Source organism: Mesoplodon bidens (genome assembly GCF_964165515.1).
Source record: "Mesoplodon bidens genome assembly, chromosome: 1".
NCBI lineage: Eukaryota > Metazoa > Chordata > Mammalia > Artiodactyla > Ziphiidae > Mesoplodon > Mesoplodon bidens.
In genome coordinates this window covers 105,884,765-105,903,029 of record NC_138176.1, presented here as the reverse complement: position 1 = coordinate 105,903,029, position 18,265 = coordinate 105,884,765, and the positions used below count along the sequence as shown (strand labels likewise).

At 62.5% G+C, this 18,265-nt stretch overlaps 1 protein-coding gene across 1 annotated transcript; it reads right to left on the bottom strand.

The window, feature by feature from the left end:
- Nucleotides 1–3,413: 3,413 nt before the first annotated feature.
- MXD4 (MAX dimerization protein 4) lies at nt 3,414–17,781 on the bottom strand. Its single transcript, XM_081250293.1, has 6 exons — nt 17,594–17,781; nt 17,390–17,489; nt 13,782–13,811; nt 8,199–8,313; nt 7,017–7,179; nt 3,414–6,705 (listed from the first exon to the last, which is right to left on the bottom strand). Exons 1-6 carry the CDS (start codon nt 17,655–17,657, stop codon nt 6,551–6,553), a joined length of 627 nt encoding a protein of 208 aa, XP_081106419.1. The 5' UTR covers nt 17,658–17,781; the 3' UTR covers nt 3,414–6,550.
- Nucleotides 17,782–18,265: the final 484 nt, after the last annotated feature.

Below are 18,265 nucleotides of genomic sequence, written 5' to 3'. Positions count from 1 at the left end.
GCTCCGCAACGGGAGAGGCCACAACAGTGAGAGGCCCGCGTACCGAAAAAAAAAAAAAAAAAAAAAAAGAATAATGTTCTGGGGCAGATACCATGAAATTAATCTTGACTTGAACATATTTATTAATTCATTTGTTTTACTTTTTTAATCCTCCTCTTCTAAAAGACGATAAAGCCTAGAGTGATCGGAAAAACAAGCATTACAGGAGAAAAAATTCACAGAGCAGTGCCCGGCCTGAATGCAGGGGCCTGGACCCCGGCGGGCGGGGATCGGTCCTGTTGGTGTGAGCTGGGAGGCTGGGTTAGAGCCCCGGGGCCGGGAAGACTCACTCCTTTGCCCAGCCGTGGGGATGGGGATGGAGATGGGGATGGCGATGGGGATGTGGGCGAGCTGCGGGGAGAGGAAACGAGCAGCTTTCTGCGGAGGAAGGGCAGGCTGTGGAGGCAGCGCCTTCAAGAAATTCTGCTGAGGAGGCAAAGACTGAGGGAGAGAGAAAGCAGCAGGACGACAGGAGATGAGGGGGTGGGAATGCAGAGCTGGCGGGAGGGCTTGGGTTTTGTTTTGTTTTAAGATGGGAGGAACTTGGGGATATTTATAGACTGTGAGGAGGAACTCAGAGGAGACATAAGTAAGGATGCAGAAAGAAAAGGGCTGCTTTCATGAAAGATTCCTGGGACGTGGGAGGGCGAGACCCCAGCACACGGAGGCTGAACTCTAAGCTCACTTTTCCTAGTGACTCCTGCGTCGTTTCCTGGGCCCACAAAATTCCACATATGACTTTGAATTGCTGACCGCAGTTATTTGCCTGGAAGAAGTTCATGGAGCAAAATTAAAAATAAAAAATAAAAAGCCCTAAAAATATAAAGTGAAAATCACAACGGTGTTAGCCTCCAGGGTACAAATGACAAATACTAGAGGGTTAACTACCCAGACTCAGAAAGTTTTCCTTGGGAAGTTGACTTATTAGGGCAGTTCTTTACTTGAGGTTGCACTCGAAATTTAAGAAAGCAAGGGTGTTACACTTACTTCCAGGACAAGCTTACTTGTAAGCTTACAAGTAAGCTTACTTACTTCTTTCCTCCAATCAAAATCATTTGGGGTTTTAGTGGGGAACCTAGGGAGTCAAAAGGTAAAGGGAACCGGTAATGATTCTTCCCTGAGAAAGCCCGTGAGACTCAGCTGGACTAAACAGACCAAAATGTGAGTGTGTTTGTTATTTCCTTCCTTCCTGTGGAAATCTTTTTTCCCCTATTGATATTAAAAAGAATTTTAGGTTTTGGACGATTTCTTTTCAGATACGTTAAACTGCAGTCTGATGTTGAAGATCTTTTGTTTTCAGATGTGTGGATAGCTTTCAGTGAAGGCGGTGGGAGTCCATCCTTCACGTGGGGGAGTGACACTCTCAGTGCTAGAAGCTCGATTCTGCAGTCACAAAAGTGACCATCGGTGGCAAGAGACAGATGCTGGGAGCATCCTGTGCACTGGCGGGGGGTGGGGGGGCAGGTAGGGCAGAGAGCAGCCTGGAGGGCAGATGCCTGGGGACTGATGGCCAGGGAGAGCCAGAGTCTGGATGACTGTCCGTGTGCAGCTGAGCAAGAAGTGGCTCTTGTTCCTTTTCTCCCTCCTGGTCCTTCCCCTTCAGAAGAACACCACTTGTGTACCTTACACTGTGGGGCTGGAGGAGGGTGGGAGGAGAGCGTGTTTGTCCTCCATCACGTTGACAATCATGTGCGAAGGTGAAAACTCAGTCCTCAAACTCCGGAGTGGCTGGGGGTGAGGAGGTGACCGAGATGGCCCAGCAGGGGAGCAGCGAGGCACCTGGAGGGGGTTGGCGGCTCCTAAGGAGCACCAGGACAGGCTGAGGAGGCAGCAGGCAAGAGGACAGAAGGGTTGAGAGCTACCACAAACTAGACGGGTAAGAGGATAATCCCACTGACATTCTGGAAAGATCCCTGTGAGGCTAGTGAGCCCTGAGGCTTGGCCTGGCGAGGAGCTGGGAAAGGAGGGAAGGAAACAGCCTGAAAAGGGCCTGGCTGTGTGATAGGAAGACCCACTTCCCAGAGGAGTTGGGAGCCGAGGGGTTGGTGAGTGTGGAGGGACGGGGGAGGGAGCCTGCGTGGGCTTGGGCTGAGATGAAGGCACAGGAGTGGGTGGGGAGAGGGCAGGGCACCTGGGTTTGATCCTGGAGGCGATGGGGGCAACAGGACCACCAGAAGCCATTCTGGCTGCCAAGGAGAGCGTGGGCGGGAAGGGTGAGACTGAGGCAGGAGTCCTCCCGCTTGGGGCGTGAGTGGTGCTTGCTATAATCCAGGCTTGACACTCAGAGATGGCACTGGGCTGTGGAAGGGCTTCCCAGAGGGCTAGGTCGGGTCCCAGGGCCACCACCTTCCAGTGAGCGACCTGAGGAAGGCAGGCACCTTCCCTGAGACTCAGCTACCTGTGAGACAGGCCTAGGGTGAGGACCTCAGGTGCTAACTACCTCAATAAAAAGTGATGGTGATTTAAAGCCATAGTAATATTTAGATTCAAATACTCCCACTTACATTCATGCCCAAGTCCTGGCAGCTCAAGGCCCCAGCTCCATTCCAAGAAGGATTCCCTTCTTTTCTAGAGGTGCCCCCAGGGGAGTCACAAAGGTTCAAGAGGCCAGAATACTGCTTCCTGCTGGGGGAGGGAGGACGAAGTCAGAGGCCCCAGGGTCCCTCTAGGTCCTCTCCCACAGATGCGCACCAAACCCGCTGGCAGGTCTCGTGGAGCCGCCTGTGTGTGCTGTGCCTGAGCCCAGCATGGCAGTCCCGGTTCCCAGGAAAGCCCCGTCCTGGCTGCCCGACTCTCTGGGTGGGCACTTCCTCCCCAGGCTGCGCTCCCTTGGGGCCACACCGCTTCACACCCCTACCCTGCACAACAGGACGTTGTGGGGACAAGGAGGGTTTCTCGTGCTGCAGCCCTCAGAGCCAGCAGATGCTGTGCAGAAAGGGAACAGGCACACGCGGGTGGGCTGCGGGCACCAGCAGAGGACACCTGGCTGGCACGGAGCTCACTGAGGGCCTAGCTGTCCTCATGGGGCAGTGCCCCAGCCCCAGAGGCAAAGTCTGAGGCCGGCAAGAGCTCCTACTTGGCAAACAGGCCAAGGCTGGAGGGGCAGGGCTTCCACCTTGACCCCCACCTTCATCTCCAGGTGACTGTCCAGAGAGGCAGCTGTGATGGTGGGGTCTTGGTGGCCAACTAGTAGGAGGTCTCCTGGGACCCGACCTAGCCCTCTGGGAAGCCCATGGTCTCCTGGGACTCCCAGAAAGCCGAGGCTATGGGCAGGGTGCTGAGGACCACCAAGGCCGCCAGTGGGCTCAGGCTCCCTATGGAGGCCGAGGGGACGGGAGCCCAACACGGTAATGGAAAGAACCAGAAGCCAGAGAGGTGAGGTATAAAAATCTGTATTTATGTTACAAAGACAGAACGGTACAGCACAGTCCCTCCCAGTGAACAGGCGGGTGGGTGGCCCACCTCTGTCCAGGCTGGCTCTTGTAACATGCCCACCTGGCCAGCACCAGGCCCCCTGGGCGGCCCCAGACTCTGGCGCAGAACCTGCCCTACCGCCCAAGACGTGGCTGCGTGTGGTCAGAGTCATTTGTGCAGGGCAGTGGCGGGACCCCGGTGGGCTGGCCCAGAGAGACGGAGTGGGAGAGTGCAGGAGCCTTCCCACCCAGCAGGTGGGGACTGTCTGGGGCAGACACAAGGGCGAGGGCCCTCGGGGCCATATTTGGGCTCATGGCTCCATCCGCCCGAGGACGTGAGCTTGGGCGCCGTGTTTCTGAGACCCGCTCTGCCCGGGCAGAGTCAGGGCCCACGGTGGGGTGGGGGTGGGGAGGAGCCTTCCTGCAGCCGCCCCAGCCGGCTGGGCCTGCACTGAGGCTTGAGGGCCGCCTCACAGTGAGGGCACGGACCCAAACCTGAGCCTGGGCTTCCAAGCTCTCGGCCACCGAGGCCCAGGTGGGCGTGGGAGGGCACACGCAGAGAGGGCACAGGATGCCCGGGGCCCTGTTCTGGTTCCGCTGGCTCTCTACGGACCCCACAACACTCAGGTTTGCTCTTAACAACCCTCTGGGTCCCCCTGGCCAGCAGCAGGGGCTGTGCCAACGGCCGGGGGAGGCGGGTGTGGGTATGCGAGTAGCCCTAGCACCAGACCCTCACTGGTGTCTGCTGGTGGCGAGGAGTGGCATCTGGGACCCTAGCACCTCTGGATGGCCAGTGAGGTGAACTCCCCGGTCCACATGGGAACCGAGGCCTGAAAAGCCATGGGCTGAGCTGCCTGGAAGGTCGGCTGAGGACCACAGCTAGTCACCTGGGTGGATTCTGCCGGCCAGAGAGGGGAGCAGGACCTCCCCAATGTGTCGGGGCTGGCTGGAGAACGGATGCTTTAAGAATTCAGAACACGGACCATCCCGGGGACCTGGAGTTGTATCTCCTGAAGAAGGCTCTTAAACGTGGGTGTTCCTGCCCTGCTCAGGTGGTGCGGGGTCCTCGCAAGGAGCGCTCAGTGGGCGTGCTCTGGCAGACGGCGGAAGCCCCTTCTGGGCACGCTGGACCCCAGGGGACCCCGAGGGCACTGGAAGGAGGTGCCAACACAACGCTTTGCCTTGCAACCACCAGCAAAACGTTCGGATGGTCTCCCCGGCCGCGTGCACCGCCCCCCGACAAGCCTGCTCTCCACCGCCATCCCCGGCCTGTGGAGGGCAGGTTCTGTGCCAGAGTTGTTTCCAGGGATCCCTTTCTGCTTCAGCAGGCCACCCACCTGGGGTGTCCGTCAGCGTGACAAAGATAAACACAAATCTTCCCCCTGCGATCTGGAAATCGTCTGCAATGCACCAGACAGGGAGGCCGATGCTGCTGTGAGTCAGCCCAACAGCCCTCCACCTGAACGCTGCTGTGTGGTCCTCGGGGACAAAGACTCAGGGACAAAAGGCCAGGAGAAGCCTCCTAAGGCCCAGGCTGGACCGCCCAGGGTGAATGGCTGTCCTCAGCAGCTGCTGACGCCTGACACCCGGAGCCCTTGCTCAGGTCGGGAGGAGGCAGGCTTCAAGCTAGGTGCAGGGAGGAACCTATTTCTCTGGTAGCAGACGCACCCACACCCCCGCCCCACCCCCGGCCCCAAGGAGGCCAGGCTGCACGGGTCACTGCCCCTCCCTCCAGGTGACAGAGCGCCGCCCTGCTGCTGCACAGCCGCCGACCTGACCTGGCCTGGCTGCCAGGAGGGGTGCCCCATGGGGAGGAGGCCAGGAGGGCACCTGGGGGCATCCCGTGAGCCATGTGGGAGATGCTGGTGGTGGCGGTCGGGTGGAGCCAGACACGGGACACAAGGCACGCTTGGACAACGGTGACAGACAGACGAGTCCCTGAGACGCTGGGTTGCTCCCACCCCTCAGCAAACAAGGACGCGATAACGGCTAGGAAAATAGAGTAGAAAAATCTCATACAGGAAATAGGCGGCACACACCGGCATCACGGCCTCTTTCTCTTTTTAAAAATGTTTCTCCTTGTTTTTTTGGGAAAAGCTTCTCTCCCGGGAGCCTCGTTCTGGGCTGCTGGGCAGTGCAGCAACTTTTTGTTTTGTTTTTGTCTTTTAAAGGGAGACAAGCAAGCCCTCTGAGGACCCAATGGTTTCAACTCGTAGCCCCCAGCACTCCTCAGCCCCTGCTGGGAGGAGAGGTCCCTTCCCTGGCCAGACTGGGCAGGGGAACCGGGGTGTGGAAGGAGGAGCCAGGCACAGGCCGCGGGCCAGCATTTGCCCAACTGACCCTTGAAGGCCCCAGGACATGTGCCCTCTGGCTCCCAAGGACCTCTGGGTCCAGAGACCACATGTATCTGCATGTGTGCACGTGTGTGCAGGCAGGCGTGTGTGCCTAGGTGCATGCGTGTGTACATCTGAGGGATCTAACGACAGAGCAGAAGCCGCCCAGATCAGAGTGGGGTAGCCTGGCAGGCCCCAGAAGCCCAGCCCTGGCTCCTGACACCTGGGGTGCCAAGGCCCCCGTCCGCCCACCTGCCCCAGGGTGCTCACCCGAGTCCCGCCCTTCATGGATCCCTCTGTCCACGCCTCAGGAGCCTACGTGGACCGACAGATAGATGGACGGATGGACGGAGAGCCACGCCTTCCTTCCTTCCTCGGTCCACTCCTTTCTCCTGGGATCCGGGGTTGGGGTCTGAGCTCCCTGTGGTGGTCATTAAGCCCCTCACACGGCGCCCGCCGAGATTTGCAGCAATGACATTTAATACTTCTGGAATGATTAGGAATCTGAGAACAGACCGTGGGCGGCTATGCTGGGCTCCAGGACGTGGGAGCTGGGCCCTGCCTCCCCGTAGGGGTCCCTGCCTAGGTGGGAGGAGCGGGCGGCGCAGCAGGCCCTGACCGGCAGGCAGGCGGAGGCGGGCAGCCCAGGCGGCAGCCGGAGCTTCCAGAATGGCACTGCAGTGGGCCCGTGGAGAGACTTCAAGGACCGGAGGATTGACACGCTCGGCTGGGCGGGCAGGCGGGCCGAGGAGCAGAGGGCAGGGCCTAAGAGAGGCCAGGGCGGCCAGGCCGCCTGCAGGGGGGCCCGTAGCTGCCGTGGCTGCAGCCGCCACGCAGGCTGTAGTGGTCGTCCACGTCACTGCAGCTGCCAACACTGTCCAGCTCGCCGGTGCCAAACTCCATGCCCTCTACATCCACTTCTGCAGAGAACAGACGGGGTGGGGTCAGACGCCGTGCCAGTGCCAGCCAGGCCTCCCGAGGCACACTGCCGGGCCCGAGCCTAGCTCTGGCCCTCATGTGGGCAGGTCACCTGGCCTCCACGCCTCACCCTCCTCATCCCATCCCCTCTGCCACCTCACACAGGGGCCCTGATGTGCCTCTGACATGCCAGGGACTTTCGACCCATCCTCCCCCGGGCCTCCACCAGGCCGGCCCCACCCTCCCAGCTTCCCACCCAGGGCTGCACGACACCCATGCCCAAAGCCCCTGCAGGCGGCCCCCACGTCCCCACCTTGCTCCGAGTCATCGGTGGAGACGGCGGAGCCTGTGCTGTCCGTGCGCACGCGCTCCAGGCTCTGCACCGACAGCTGCTCCAGGCGCCGCTTCAGGAAGCGGTGCTCCCGCTGCAGCTGCTCCTTGATGCTCAGTGCCCGGCGGTCCTGCTCCTCCAGTTTCTGGGGGCACGGGAGCTGTGAGCCCAGGGCGGGGCACCCCCGGCCACCGGGACGCGCCAGGGCACAAGGGCCAGGGCAGGTTCCCATCCCCGACTTGGCCTGGCCCCAAAGGCCTGATGCACCCCCTCCTCGCGCCCACCGGTAGTTTATGTAGGTGCCACCTCCCAGCCTCGTGCTCTGTGTCTGCTGACCAGCTCCAGAAGGCCTACAGCCACCAGCCAGCTTGGCCAAACGGAGTCACGTGTGGGCCTGAAGCCCTGGGACAGTGCCGCCCAGCCGTGGCCTGGCACCCGTCCCAGACAACAGCCCTGCCCACAGGGGTTCTTCCCTGCACAATCCGGCCGCCCTGCCTGCCCAACTGCTCCACACCTTCCCAGGGACTGAGCCGCGGCCTCTCCGTGAGGGGCCCAGGGCACCGGCTGTGTCACCTCAGTGCTCCTGCCGCCCTGCCTTGGGGAGCCCACACCTGTGCAGGCTCAGGGGGGCCTGGCGGGAGGACTGAGACCTTCCCTGGTTGGCCCAAGTGTCCCTAGACCCCCAAGCCAGTAGGTCTCAGTCTTAAGACTTAGGGGGCCAGCCCCAGGCAGCGTCTCACTCAGTCTACACCCCACCGCCAGCCCCTGGAGAGCAACCCCTACCCCCCTGCCCTAGAAACTCCCCACACGCCGGGGCCGTCTGCTTCCCACCAGCCTCCAACAATGGCATCGGCATGGAGGGAGCCCCATCCCACCCACCCCTCAGCCTTCCTTCCAGTTGCTGCCACTTCACACCCCAGGGCCCGGGGGGCGACGTGCAGCCCACCCCCACCTCCCACCCCCACCCCACAAAACCCAGCCTGCGCCTGCCGCTACCTCGACCCTCAGCTGCTCCCACTGCCGTGCCTCTCACCCACCAGAGTGCCCCCCACCCTGGCCCCGCTGTGCACCTGCAGGGCGGGCTCCCCACCCCACCCTCAGGCCCTCTGGCCACTCCTCAGGGTGCACGGGGACCAGCCGGGATGGGGGCGCAGCCCTGCTCACCTTGATGTGCATCTTGGCACGCTTCAGGAGGCTCAGCGTGGTGTGGCGGGTGCTGTCAGGGCCCAGGGGCACCAGCTGCTTGAGCTGCTCCAGGTAGAGCCGGAGTTTGGCTCGTCTGAAAGAACCAGAGACAGAACGGTCAGGCGGGGGCGGCACAGCCCGGCACGGTGGCAGTGCGGCAGAGCAGCCCAAGAGCTGCGGGGGGCGGGGGCAGGGGGCGGCCAGCCGGAAGCCCGCACGGACCTGCTGAGGGTCCCTCCCCGGGCTGCCCTCCCAGCCCGGCAGGCAGCGCCCCCAGCCCCCTGGAGCAGCCTGGTACCCACGGCCCTCCAGAAGCCCCAGTAAAAGGGCGGGGCCTGTGGCTGGGCCCGTGTGGCCAGCCAGCCCATCATGGCCCCCAGAGCCTCCGAGTGCTACAGCCAGGCTCCCAGAGCCCCAGCTCACACTGTTGTTCCCACCCTCTCCAGTGGGGTCCAGAAGGCGGTGGGGGGAAACTTGGAGGGGGAGAGGCACAGGGCTCTGTCATGCTGTCCCAGGCAGAGACCAGGGACGCCCCAGACAAGCCTTCCGTCCCCCACCTCACCAAGTGCAGGGTGCTCTCTGGTCACTCACTGTCGTCACCACAGAAACATGAGCCCATCCAAGTCAGGGAAGGCCAAGGACAGACCCCTCCTACCCGAGTCTGGGACCCCTTTGGAAACTGCTTTGTTCTAGGTTTAGTCCCCGTGTCCACGCAGATGAATGCAGTTTTCCCACGGAACTGGAACCATAAGACTCAACAGCATTTGCTCACATACAGGGCGAGGAGCTGTGACCTGGATGTGCCCTTCTTCCCTGGCTCATCTGGTCTGGGGAGAGTGGGTGGCAGAGGCCACGGGGGCCGGGGGCACAGGGAGGCTAAGGTTCACCCTCAAAGCATGCTGATGGCATGTGACCCACTGGAGCCCCTGCAGGCTGCCCAGGTGGTTTCCAAACAAAGATGCCCTGCTTAGGCGAAGCTCTTAGAAGAGGACCCCAAGGGCACACGGCAGGCTTCCCCACGAGGCTCTGACGAACCGCTGCACCCCATCACCAGTGTCAGCGCGCTCCTTCCTGCAAGGGCGCCAACCCTGGTGGCCCCCGTCATCCCCCATGTTCCAAAGCCCTGGCAAATCCAGTCTCCCTTAGACTCTGGAAGGAAATCGGGCAGCAATGGCCATGTCCCTAGGACAGAGGGGGCCCCCCGAAGTGCAGGGAGGGAGTGGGCAGCTCAGTGCCGGGCAGCAGCCCATGTGCAGAGCAGCGATAACAGCCCCACCCAACGGGAGGAGGGCCCTACGTCTGCCACCCACGTCCACACGGCACCCTCCTGCTGACGAAGCTCCTCCCCACCCGGCACGCCAGCCCTTGGCACCCGGGGCCTAGAGTTTTCGTGGTGAACCTGAGTTTGACCTTAGAAAGAACATCTAGAACACGAGACTGAGGCTGCACTCGGCCACCAGGCCAGGCAGAGCAGGGGCCTGAAGCCTGAACACCAGGGATCTGCGTTCCGAGCAGGCCCCAGGGTCCACCTCAAGGCTGGAGGATCTTCAGAGAGGAGCCCTGCCCCACGCTCACACAGGGCTGCGGAAGGGGGCATACCAGGGGGCTCACTGCCGCGTGGCCCCCAGGGTCCGGCAGCCTCAGCCCCCGCACCTCCAAGGTGCTGGGACTGTGGGGCAGGAGGCGCAAAGCCCCCCCCAGCGAATGGCACTATGTGCTCAAGCACAGCTCACAATTAGAGACCCCCGACCCACCACCTGCACCAAGTTCACAAGCGGGGGTCCTTGTCCACTCATCTACGAGTGGCAATTCTTACAATCTACCATTTGAGTACATACACGGTACGTGATCTTTGTGGAAAATTGGAAGATGCAAATCAAAAGAAAAAAATAAATGAGAAGTACCCCCCAAATTCTACCACCCAGAGGCAAGCATATCATCGTTTCAGTATATTCCACATTTTCACATCACGAACAGAAGTGAAAATATCAGGATACAAAACACCTATGTGACAGCTGACCCAAGATAGGGTCAAAAATAAAGCAACAAACGCACACAAGAGACTCCACAGGACACAATGAAGGGCAGGAAGCACGCGTCTCCACGGGACGTGGTTGGCAACGTTTATTTCTTTAGCTTTGTGTGTTTTTTCTATTTTCCAGATTTTCTATGCTAAAAAAGCCACATATTACTTTTACAATCAGAAAAAGACGTATTTGTACATGAAAGAAAAAACACAGGTAAAAGACAGATAACAGCAAAAAAAAATCTGCAATACACATGAAAGACAAATGGTTAGTATTCATGCCATTTTGAGTTCATACACACCAAAATTAAAGAGAGGAGTGTCTTAACGTGAAAACAGGCAAAGGACACAGACAGGCAAGTTGCAGAACACAAACAGCTAACCTAACACAAAACCAACTGCATCTGGCAGCGATCTAGAAAAGGGAAGCTTACTGAGGAGATGGTAATTTGGGCTGAAATGAAAAGGTGCGACTAGCTGTCGAGCTGGCCAGCAGGCAGTTCCGGCTTCCCCGGTGGGATGGAAGTTCTGAAGTGCCACCAAGGCTACTCAAGTCCTCAACCGGCATTTCTAGGTCTAGGATTTTGGCCCCACAAATCTACCCGCCAGCACCAGACCCAGCGGACTGCAGCACCGTCTGTGTTTACTGGAGAGCCATCACTCAGAACCCTGCGGTACAGCTGCATGTCCTGTGCAGGCACCCGGCCTAGGGGACGAGGAGAATGCGCGGACACAGGCGGACGGGGCCTGTGGGGTGTCCGGGGAAAGGTCCAGTTAGGAAATAGCAGGTAACGAAGTTCTGTTCTTGTCCCTCAGTACCCGCGTGGAGGAGGAGGAGGAGGATGCAGGATTGGCCCCCCAGCTGCCTAGGATGCTGTCGCTGGGGTGGGGCACAGGGGGGTCCTCGCACGTCCATGAACAGACTGCGTTAGAAATCATAAAGCAGAGGCTTCTCAAGAGACAAAGAGAGGCCGCCGGCTGCAGCCTTGCCATGTTCAAAACCGGACCACACGCCAAGCCAACTCCCAGAGAGCATCCAGCGGGGCTGCAGGGCTGGGAACCAGCTCCGGTGGGGCCCCGGGCAGGCCCCCACCCATCTGAGCCCCAGGGTCCCACCCCTGTGGGGAGTGGGCATCGCCACCACCTCCCTGGAGCTGGAGGGGGTGCCAAGGACCCAGGCTACACTAGGCTTTCACTCGGCCCTCCTCCGAAGCAGCTACAGTGCCCAAGCCCTGCGCCAGTGCCCCTCGGCTGCACCCAGCATTCCTGGGAGCTTTGAAAACCCGCCACTTCCTGAAGGCACCCTGTGCAGACCTGCATCGCTGTGAATGGCAGCTCCTGCCCGTGCGTCTGGCCACAGCCCAGCCCTGACGCAGGCCTACCCAGCTTCTCACCAAGAGCCCCCTGCTCCTCAGAAGAGGACCCAGAGCTCCCACACCAGGTCCCCCAGCCGCCAGGCAAAACCACGCTCTGAAACTCCCCAAGCCTGGCCTCGGGGAAGAGGCAACAAGGACACCCACCCGTGGTTCCTCAGGGGGTGGGATGGGGAGCGAGGTAGCCCGGTCCTCCCTGTCCCCCTGTATTTCCTGGCTGTTGTGAGGTCTCGTGTGGCTGCATCAGGCAGACGGGGCAGCTGCACCGCAGGCCTCCCTCGGAAGGATCCACCCAGGACCCGAATAACCATCTCCATGCTGGGGAGAGGTGGGCAGCTCCACTGAGGGCCCTGGGCTGGCCTTTGTGATAGGTCCTGCCCCCCCAGGGGGATGCTGAGGGCCCCCTCCCCCCTACAAAAGCTAAAGCCTGGAGCTGAGCCTGGGCAGGAGCATCCTGCCAAGGAACACATGGCTATCACAAACCCCAGGGGTCAGGAGCCAAGCACTGGCCTGAGCAGACCAGCTGGAGCTGCTGTCTCTGAGGGGAAGGGGAGGGAGGGGAGGAGGAACAGGGGAGGCTAGGGTGGGCCTAGGGTGGGCCACTGGCTCCGAGCTCCGAGCACCGGCAAGGGGAAGTCCCGCAGGCCCAACATGGCATGCCTCCCGGGGAAGGCGACATCCAGGGACAACCTCCCTGGGGCCAGCTGGGTGACCCAGCCAGGTGCTTCCTTCCTTCCTTGGGACGGCACACGGCCCTTCCTGTAGCCAACAACCAGGAGCGTCCGGCATCAGCATCAGGCAGCCACAGGTACAGCCGTGACTGAGGGCTCCAACGGGGTCCCAAGCCCCAGGTCTGTGGGCTCCTCAGGGCGGACCACACCTGCTTATGGGCCAGCCAGGAACAGAGGCCCCTGCACCTGCCCCACCTCCATGCTCTCTCAGGAACCCCCCAAACGCACAAGAACAGTCCAGGAAGTGCGGCTCCTCCAGAGAACAGAGCGTTCTGTCCCCGCTCAGCGCCCGCCCAGCAGAGGCCCTGATCCCAAGGGAGAAGCAGTTGGCGCTGCCGTGGGTGCAGACATGGGGGGTGGGGACACAGGGCTGGCCGAGCTCCAGGGCAGCCTGGGAGAGTTCACCTTGTGTGCAGACCACCATTCCCCACCCCATCCCAAGCCAAGAAAGGAGGAAAGAACTGGCCCATTCTGGAGATGGGAGCAAAGGTCAGGAGAAAGCTACCGAGAGCATCCCTCTGGGAGTCACCCCTGGGCCTGGCTTCAGGGCTCCTGCACGCACACACAGCTCCCACCAGCCTGGCTGCAATCGGCCACGAGGACACCTGTCCACCGTACCTTGTCCCCACTGCAGAGGGAGGCCTGGAGCTAGAGCAGCAGGCTGAGCCAGCCAGGGAGAGAGGACGGCAGTCAAGAGCACAGGGCCCTGGGGCGGACTAGGGCTGGAGGGCAGAGGCTCTTCGGGCAGCCATGCTGCCCCTCCTCCTTCTCACTGCAAGCCCCCCAACTCCTCAGAGGAGAACCAGAATGGACACATCCCTGTGGCCGATGGGTGGGCATGAAGTGGACTCCCCTGGATCCTGCCCTGGGCCAGAGCTTCCCACCAGGCCCACGTGGCCAGGCACTGGCTGCCCATCCCACTGCTCGTGGACAAGACTCTACTGGGAATTCCTTGGAAGGCAGGCCCCAGGGCACAAGGGGTCCCAGACCAAGAGGGCTGAACCTTCCCGGTGGCAGGCCAGCATCCTAAGGGCTAAGGACCTGCTCCCAAAAGGGCTCAGATACCCCAAAACAGATGGAGCTCCTCTTCCAGGGAGCCGGCCCTGAATGACACACAACACAAGGGGCCCTGCCCCAAGTCGCTGACCCCCACCTGGCTCCAGACCCCGGGCTGAGCTCCCAAGAGCAGGGCCTGGCCCCCCCACCCCTGCCTGCTAGCATGGGAGTGCCTGAGAGCAGAGCCTGGCCTCTTCCGTCAAGAAGGCCCCTTCCCAAGATGAGGGCACAGCCCAGCAGCATGCTGAGCCATAGCCAGGACACAGAGGCAGGGAGAGGGGGTGGGGGCTGGCCACAGCATCCCCGCAGCAGAAGGGTGGGTGGGATGTATCAGGCGGCTCACGTGGCGGAGCGTGGGGAACAGGAGATCACTTACCTGTGCTTTTCTAGTTCATTGTGTGAAGACCTGTTTAGAGAGACACAAAGACAGAGCTCACTTCGCTGCCCACCACCAGAGCACAGGATGAGGGCCCTACTCAGGGGCCCGGGGACCTGCAGACAGTGTGGGGAGGGGCTGGGCCCCAGGATGGCCCAAGACAGGCAGGGCTGGGGCAGGTGAGTAGTTACTGACCAAAAGCTGGAGGACCTCACACCCAATGACAAACATGAGAGAGACAGAGGTGCAGCCGTGTCCAGGGGTGCCCGGCTGGCAGGAGGGTCCAGTTCCCTTTCAGAAGGGGTGGGCCGGGCCCGAGGAGCCGCAGTAGCCGGTCCTGGGGCTGAGCCACCCAGTGCTTCCAAGGCTGCCTGGGCACTGAGCCACCTGCCTTCTCAGCTCCCCAGTCCCCGAGGCTAGTGGTGTCCTGGGAGCCACCTGGGCTGGCACAGAAGGCCAAAGGTAGGTGACCACAGAGGCCAGGACTTCAGAACACGAGCGTCCTGGCCCAGTATCACCAGCCAGAGCACCATTCCCACCCCATCCGGCTCATACACCTGCATGATCATAGCCCACCATGCCAACGGGGACACCTGGCAACAGAGTGGTCCCGGCCCATGAGGGATCAGCCCCAAAGGGGGCCTCTGGGACAGGGATGCTTCTGGGCCAGTGGGGAGACCGAGGCTGGCCCCTCTGCTTCCCTAAGGGGCCAGGGCCTGGCAGGACTGGCCTCTCTGGGGGCGGCGGCCCCACCTGCTGCCCAAGCCCTGCCCACCTGCAGACAGGAGCACAGAGTCTGAGTGCCACAGAGAGCAGGAGCACGGTGACAGGGAGGCAGTGCAGCCCAGCTCCCACTTCCAGGTCACCCTCCTCGTCCAGGCAGGAATCCTGTGGCCCTGCCAGGGCTCTGAGGCTTCCCAGGCTGCCTCACACGGGAGCAGAGGACCCAGGCCCCCTTCAAGCACACCAGAGCAGGCCCTGCGACCCCTACCCCGCGCTCCTTCCCAGAGACTCTGCCGCCTCTGCCTACCTGCCCTCACTCTCTCCTGCTCCAGGAGTTTAGGAGTAGGTGTCTCCCATCCCTACCTCGGGCTTGCCCATTCTGCCTGCCTGTGCACCTGCCACGGTTCACGGTCCCAGTACAGCCAAGGGGGGCCCGAGGCCTCCCCTCCTCCCAGCAGGGCGGCCGGCTCCCGGGTTGCCCTGTGCAGCCTCAGAACCTCCAGACCCAGGTTCCAGGGCCTCGAGGGCCTTGCTGGTCACATGGGCTGGGCAAGGAGCCTCCGAACCTCTGCCAGGGCTGGCTGGGGCCAGGAGGGGGCACAGCCGTCAGGCTCCTCACTGGCCTGAACCGCAGCCCGGCGCTGGCATATGAGGGGCAGCGAGCGTCCCTCAGTGCAGAGAAGCCTGCCAGCCTGCCCTTCACGGCTGGGCTGGACCCCATCCTGGATGGACGGGGCGCTGCTCAGGCAGCCGGGGGACGCAGAGGGGCCAGAGCCCTCCTGAAGCCCTCCCCTGGTCCAGACACTCGTAGAGCCTTGCGGGGAGATGGTCACTCAGGTCCCAGGAGCACAGTGGCCTGGGGAGGGGAGGGACTCCCTGGCCAGGGTCGTGCTAAGTGGGTTCCCAGCTTCACCGTTCACTCATGCCTTCAACCCCTAGAAGTAGGCACCCTTCTGCCCACTTCCCTGCAGGACCTGATACCTGGCAGGCTGGCTCCAGCCCCCTCCTGCTGAACCACTGCCCCCCAAAAGCCCTTGCTGAAGCCCTGGCAACCGTGGAGGCCGCCGTCTCCTCCAACACAGGTCGCCCTTCTGCCCCGTGACTCACGCCTCATCCTGGTCCTTGCTGTGCCCATTCCTTCCCCTCACCGCAGGAGGACACAGAGCCTTAGAGGTGTGGAGCTGCCCTGCCAAGTCAGGGCTCTGCATCCTCTGGACCCTGCACCGCCCTGGACCCTGGGCTGGGCTGGCTGAGGCCCCGCTGGGCCAGGACAGCCGCGCAGGGCCCCCCGTGAGCCGTGGGGTTCCTGAAGCACTGGGGGAGCCGGGCTCCACCCAGAGGAGCAGCAGGGAGGTGCACCCTGGCTTGGGAGACCCTCTCGGTCCCTCTGTGGTGCCCTCAAGGTCTCCATCCCAGCAGAATGTAGGAGGCCTGGATCCCACCTCAGAACAGGAGCCCTAGAGATGGGAGGGTGGCCCTAGCAAGTAGTTCAATCTCCCTGTGCCTCAGCCCTAAAGTAGAGATAAAAATAACATCTCCTTCAGGCGGTGGGGTGACTATTAACTAGCACACGTGTGAAAACCTTAGCTATGATTCTGATTATCAGCTTTGGGTACCCTATACTACGGAAGTAAAAGGTCACAGCCCAAAGTTTTCCACGGGCGGCAGGGCACTTGGGACCAACAAGTGCGAACCAACAGCAGGGGCCCAGCTCACTCACTAAGGACGCCTGAGGCAGTGGTGTCCCCCCACCCATGCATGTCCTTTCCCAAACTGTCCCCAGCAGGGCACCAAGGGCTGGGACTCAGAGGCATGTCCAGCCAGAGCAGATGGAGACTAAACCAATTCCTTGCCAGGCCCAGGGCGCCAGGACGTCACAGGAGATGGGTTCTTGTGCCAGCCTTTCTGTTTCCCAAGAACAAGTAGGCCACAGGAATGAGCCACACCCTCTGCCAAGGGGCCCCAAAGCCCCTGGAAGTACAGCTCCCAGCCTGGTGACATGGTCCAGGGCCAAAGTGGGCCCCTGTGCAGTGCCAGGTGTGCTGTGGGCCCCACGGCAGCCAGGAGAGTGGAATCCCATGGGAGCCCTAGCTGAGGGTCCTCTCTCCCACCCAGGGATGTGCACGCCGGCTTTCGGGATTCCACAGCTTGGGTACAAGGCCAGAGGAAGGGGTGGGTTACTGGCACCAGGAGAGGCTGCTGCACAGCAGCCTGCAGCCTCTTCCGGTCCCTTAGAAAAGGCCTTCTGACCCAAAGAAGGGTGCCCCTACACTGGTCGCTGGAGTTTCACTGTGTCAGGAGGCTGGGTGGGAGCGGTGGGCACCATGCGAGGGGTGGGGGCCCAGGGCAGGGCCTCCACGCTCCTTCTTGCCTTCTTCGTGCAAACTCCTGGTGGTGGGTGGACTCAGCCCAGTAGCGGGTCTCGGCCCTTGGAGACTGTCGGAGAGATGCAGCCCACCCGCCCGCGGCGAGCAGAGGTCAGGGCGGGCAGCTCCATGCTGCTCTGCGCCGAGCCTCAGTTTACCCAGACCCACGGGGCACCGGCCAGCGCCCCTGACAACACTTTTCTTGCCCGGAGAAGTCCAGAACAACGTGGGGGCGGGGAGCTGCTGCGGGAGGAGACCCCGGGCGGCGGGCGCTGTACGCGTGGCACTGTTTACGCGAGAGGCCGAGGAGGCGCGGCCCGCGGGAAGATGGCGACGGCGCGGGCGGGGCCGGCCGGGCGGGGCTGCCGCGGCCCGGACGCGCCTCCTCCTCCAGGCTGGCCGCCGGGGCGCGCGGCGGCAGCCGGGCTACGGGCTGGGGTCTGGGCTGGGGAGGGCGCTCCGGGGGCGTAAGCCCCTGGTGTCGGGCCGGGGCGGGGGAAGCCGCGCGGGGGGCGGTACCTGTTGTTCGGGGCCTTGCGCACCAGGCCGGCCGCCTTTGTTTTCTTCCTGGCGAAGTCGCCGTCGAAGGGCAGCACCGAGGCGTAGCCGTGCTCGGCCTCTGCGGACAGACGGCGCGATCAGCGGGCCCCCGCCCCGGCCCCGGCCCCGCCGTCGCCCGCCCGCCCGCCCGCGGCCCGGCGCACAAAGGGGCGCGGGCGCTACCTCGGTCCCTGCGCTCCAGGTACTCGGCCGCCTCCAGCAGGATCAGCAGGGAGTTCAGCTCCATCCTCCCGCCCACCAGCCCGACCGCGCGCACGCGCGCGCTCCGGGACGGCGGCGGCCGCTGCCCGGCCCGCTCCGGCCGGCTCCGCTCGCCGCCCGCCCTGCGCGCCCGGCGGCCCCACTTCCCCGACTCCCGCGGACTCGCTGTGCGTTCGGCCGCCACCCTCCGCCTCAGGCTCTCAAATTGACACATAAGGGCGAGCGACGGCCGGTGCAGCCAATGGAAGCCGGCACTCCGGCTTCGGGGGCGGGCGCTCGGCTGGGCCGGGGCCAATGGGAGCTGGCCGAACGTCTCAGGCCGGGCCGAGAATGTTGACAGATGCGAAGCTCGGTTCCAATAGGCCCGCCGCGGTAGTAACAATTTAGAAGCGCAAGCTTAGCAACAGCACGTGGTGGCCCGGCCCCCGCGCTCGCTGACTGGCGGCCGGCGTGCATGTTAAGTAGGCGACGCGCGCCGATTGGCCCAGAGCGGTCTATGTAAAGTAGGTACGGCGGACCAATGGCCGGCTGCGGGGCGCGCGGCCAATGAGGGCTCCGCGGCCGGACTCGTTGCCGAGAGGAAGCGGAGCGCGGTGGGACAGCCCGCCGCCGGGCCCTGTGCGAGGGCCCGTT

What these genes read in the sequence shown, in the direction of transcription:
- MXD4 (XM_081250293.1), bottom strand. Translation starts at nt 17,657, where the DNA reads ATGGAGCTGAACTCCCTGCTGATCCTGCTGGAGGCGGCCGAGTACCTG. An exon ending in AATGAACTAGAAAAGCACAG is followed by an intron (nt 8,314 to 13,781) that starts GTAAGTGATCTC and finishes TGGTTCTTTCAG; the next exon opens with ACGAGCCAAACTCCGGCTCT. An exon ending in CACCGATGACTCGGAGCAAG is followed by an intron (nt 6,706 to 7,016) that starts GTGGGGACGTGG and finishes TGTTCTCTGCAG; the next exon opens with AAGTGGATGTAGAGGGCATG.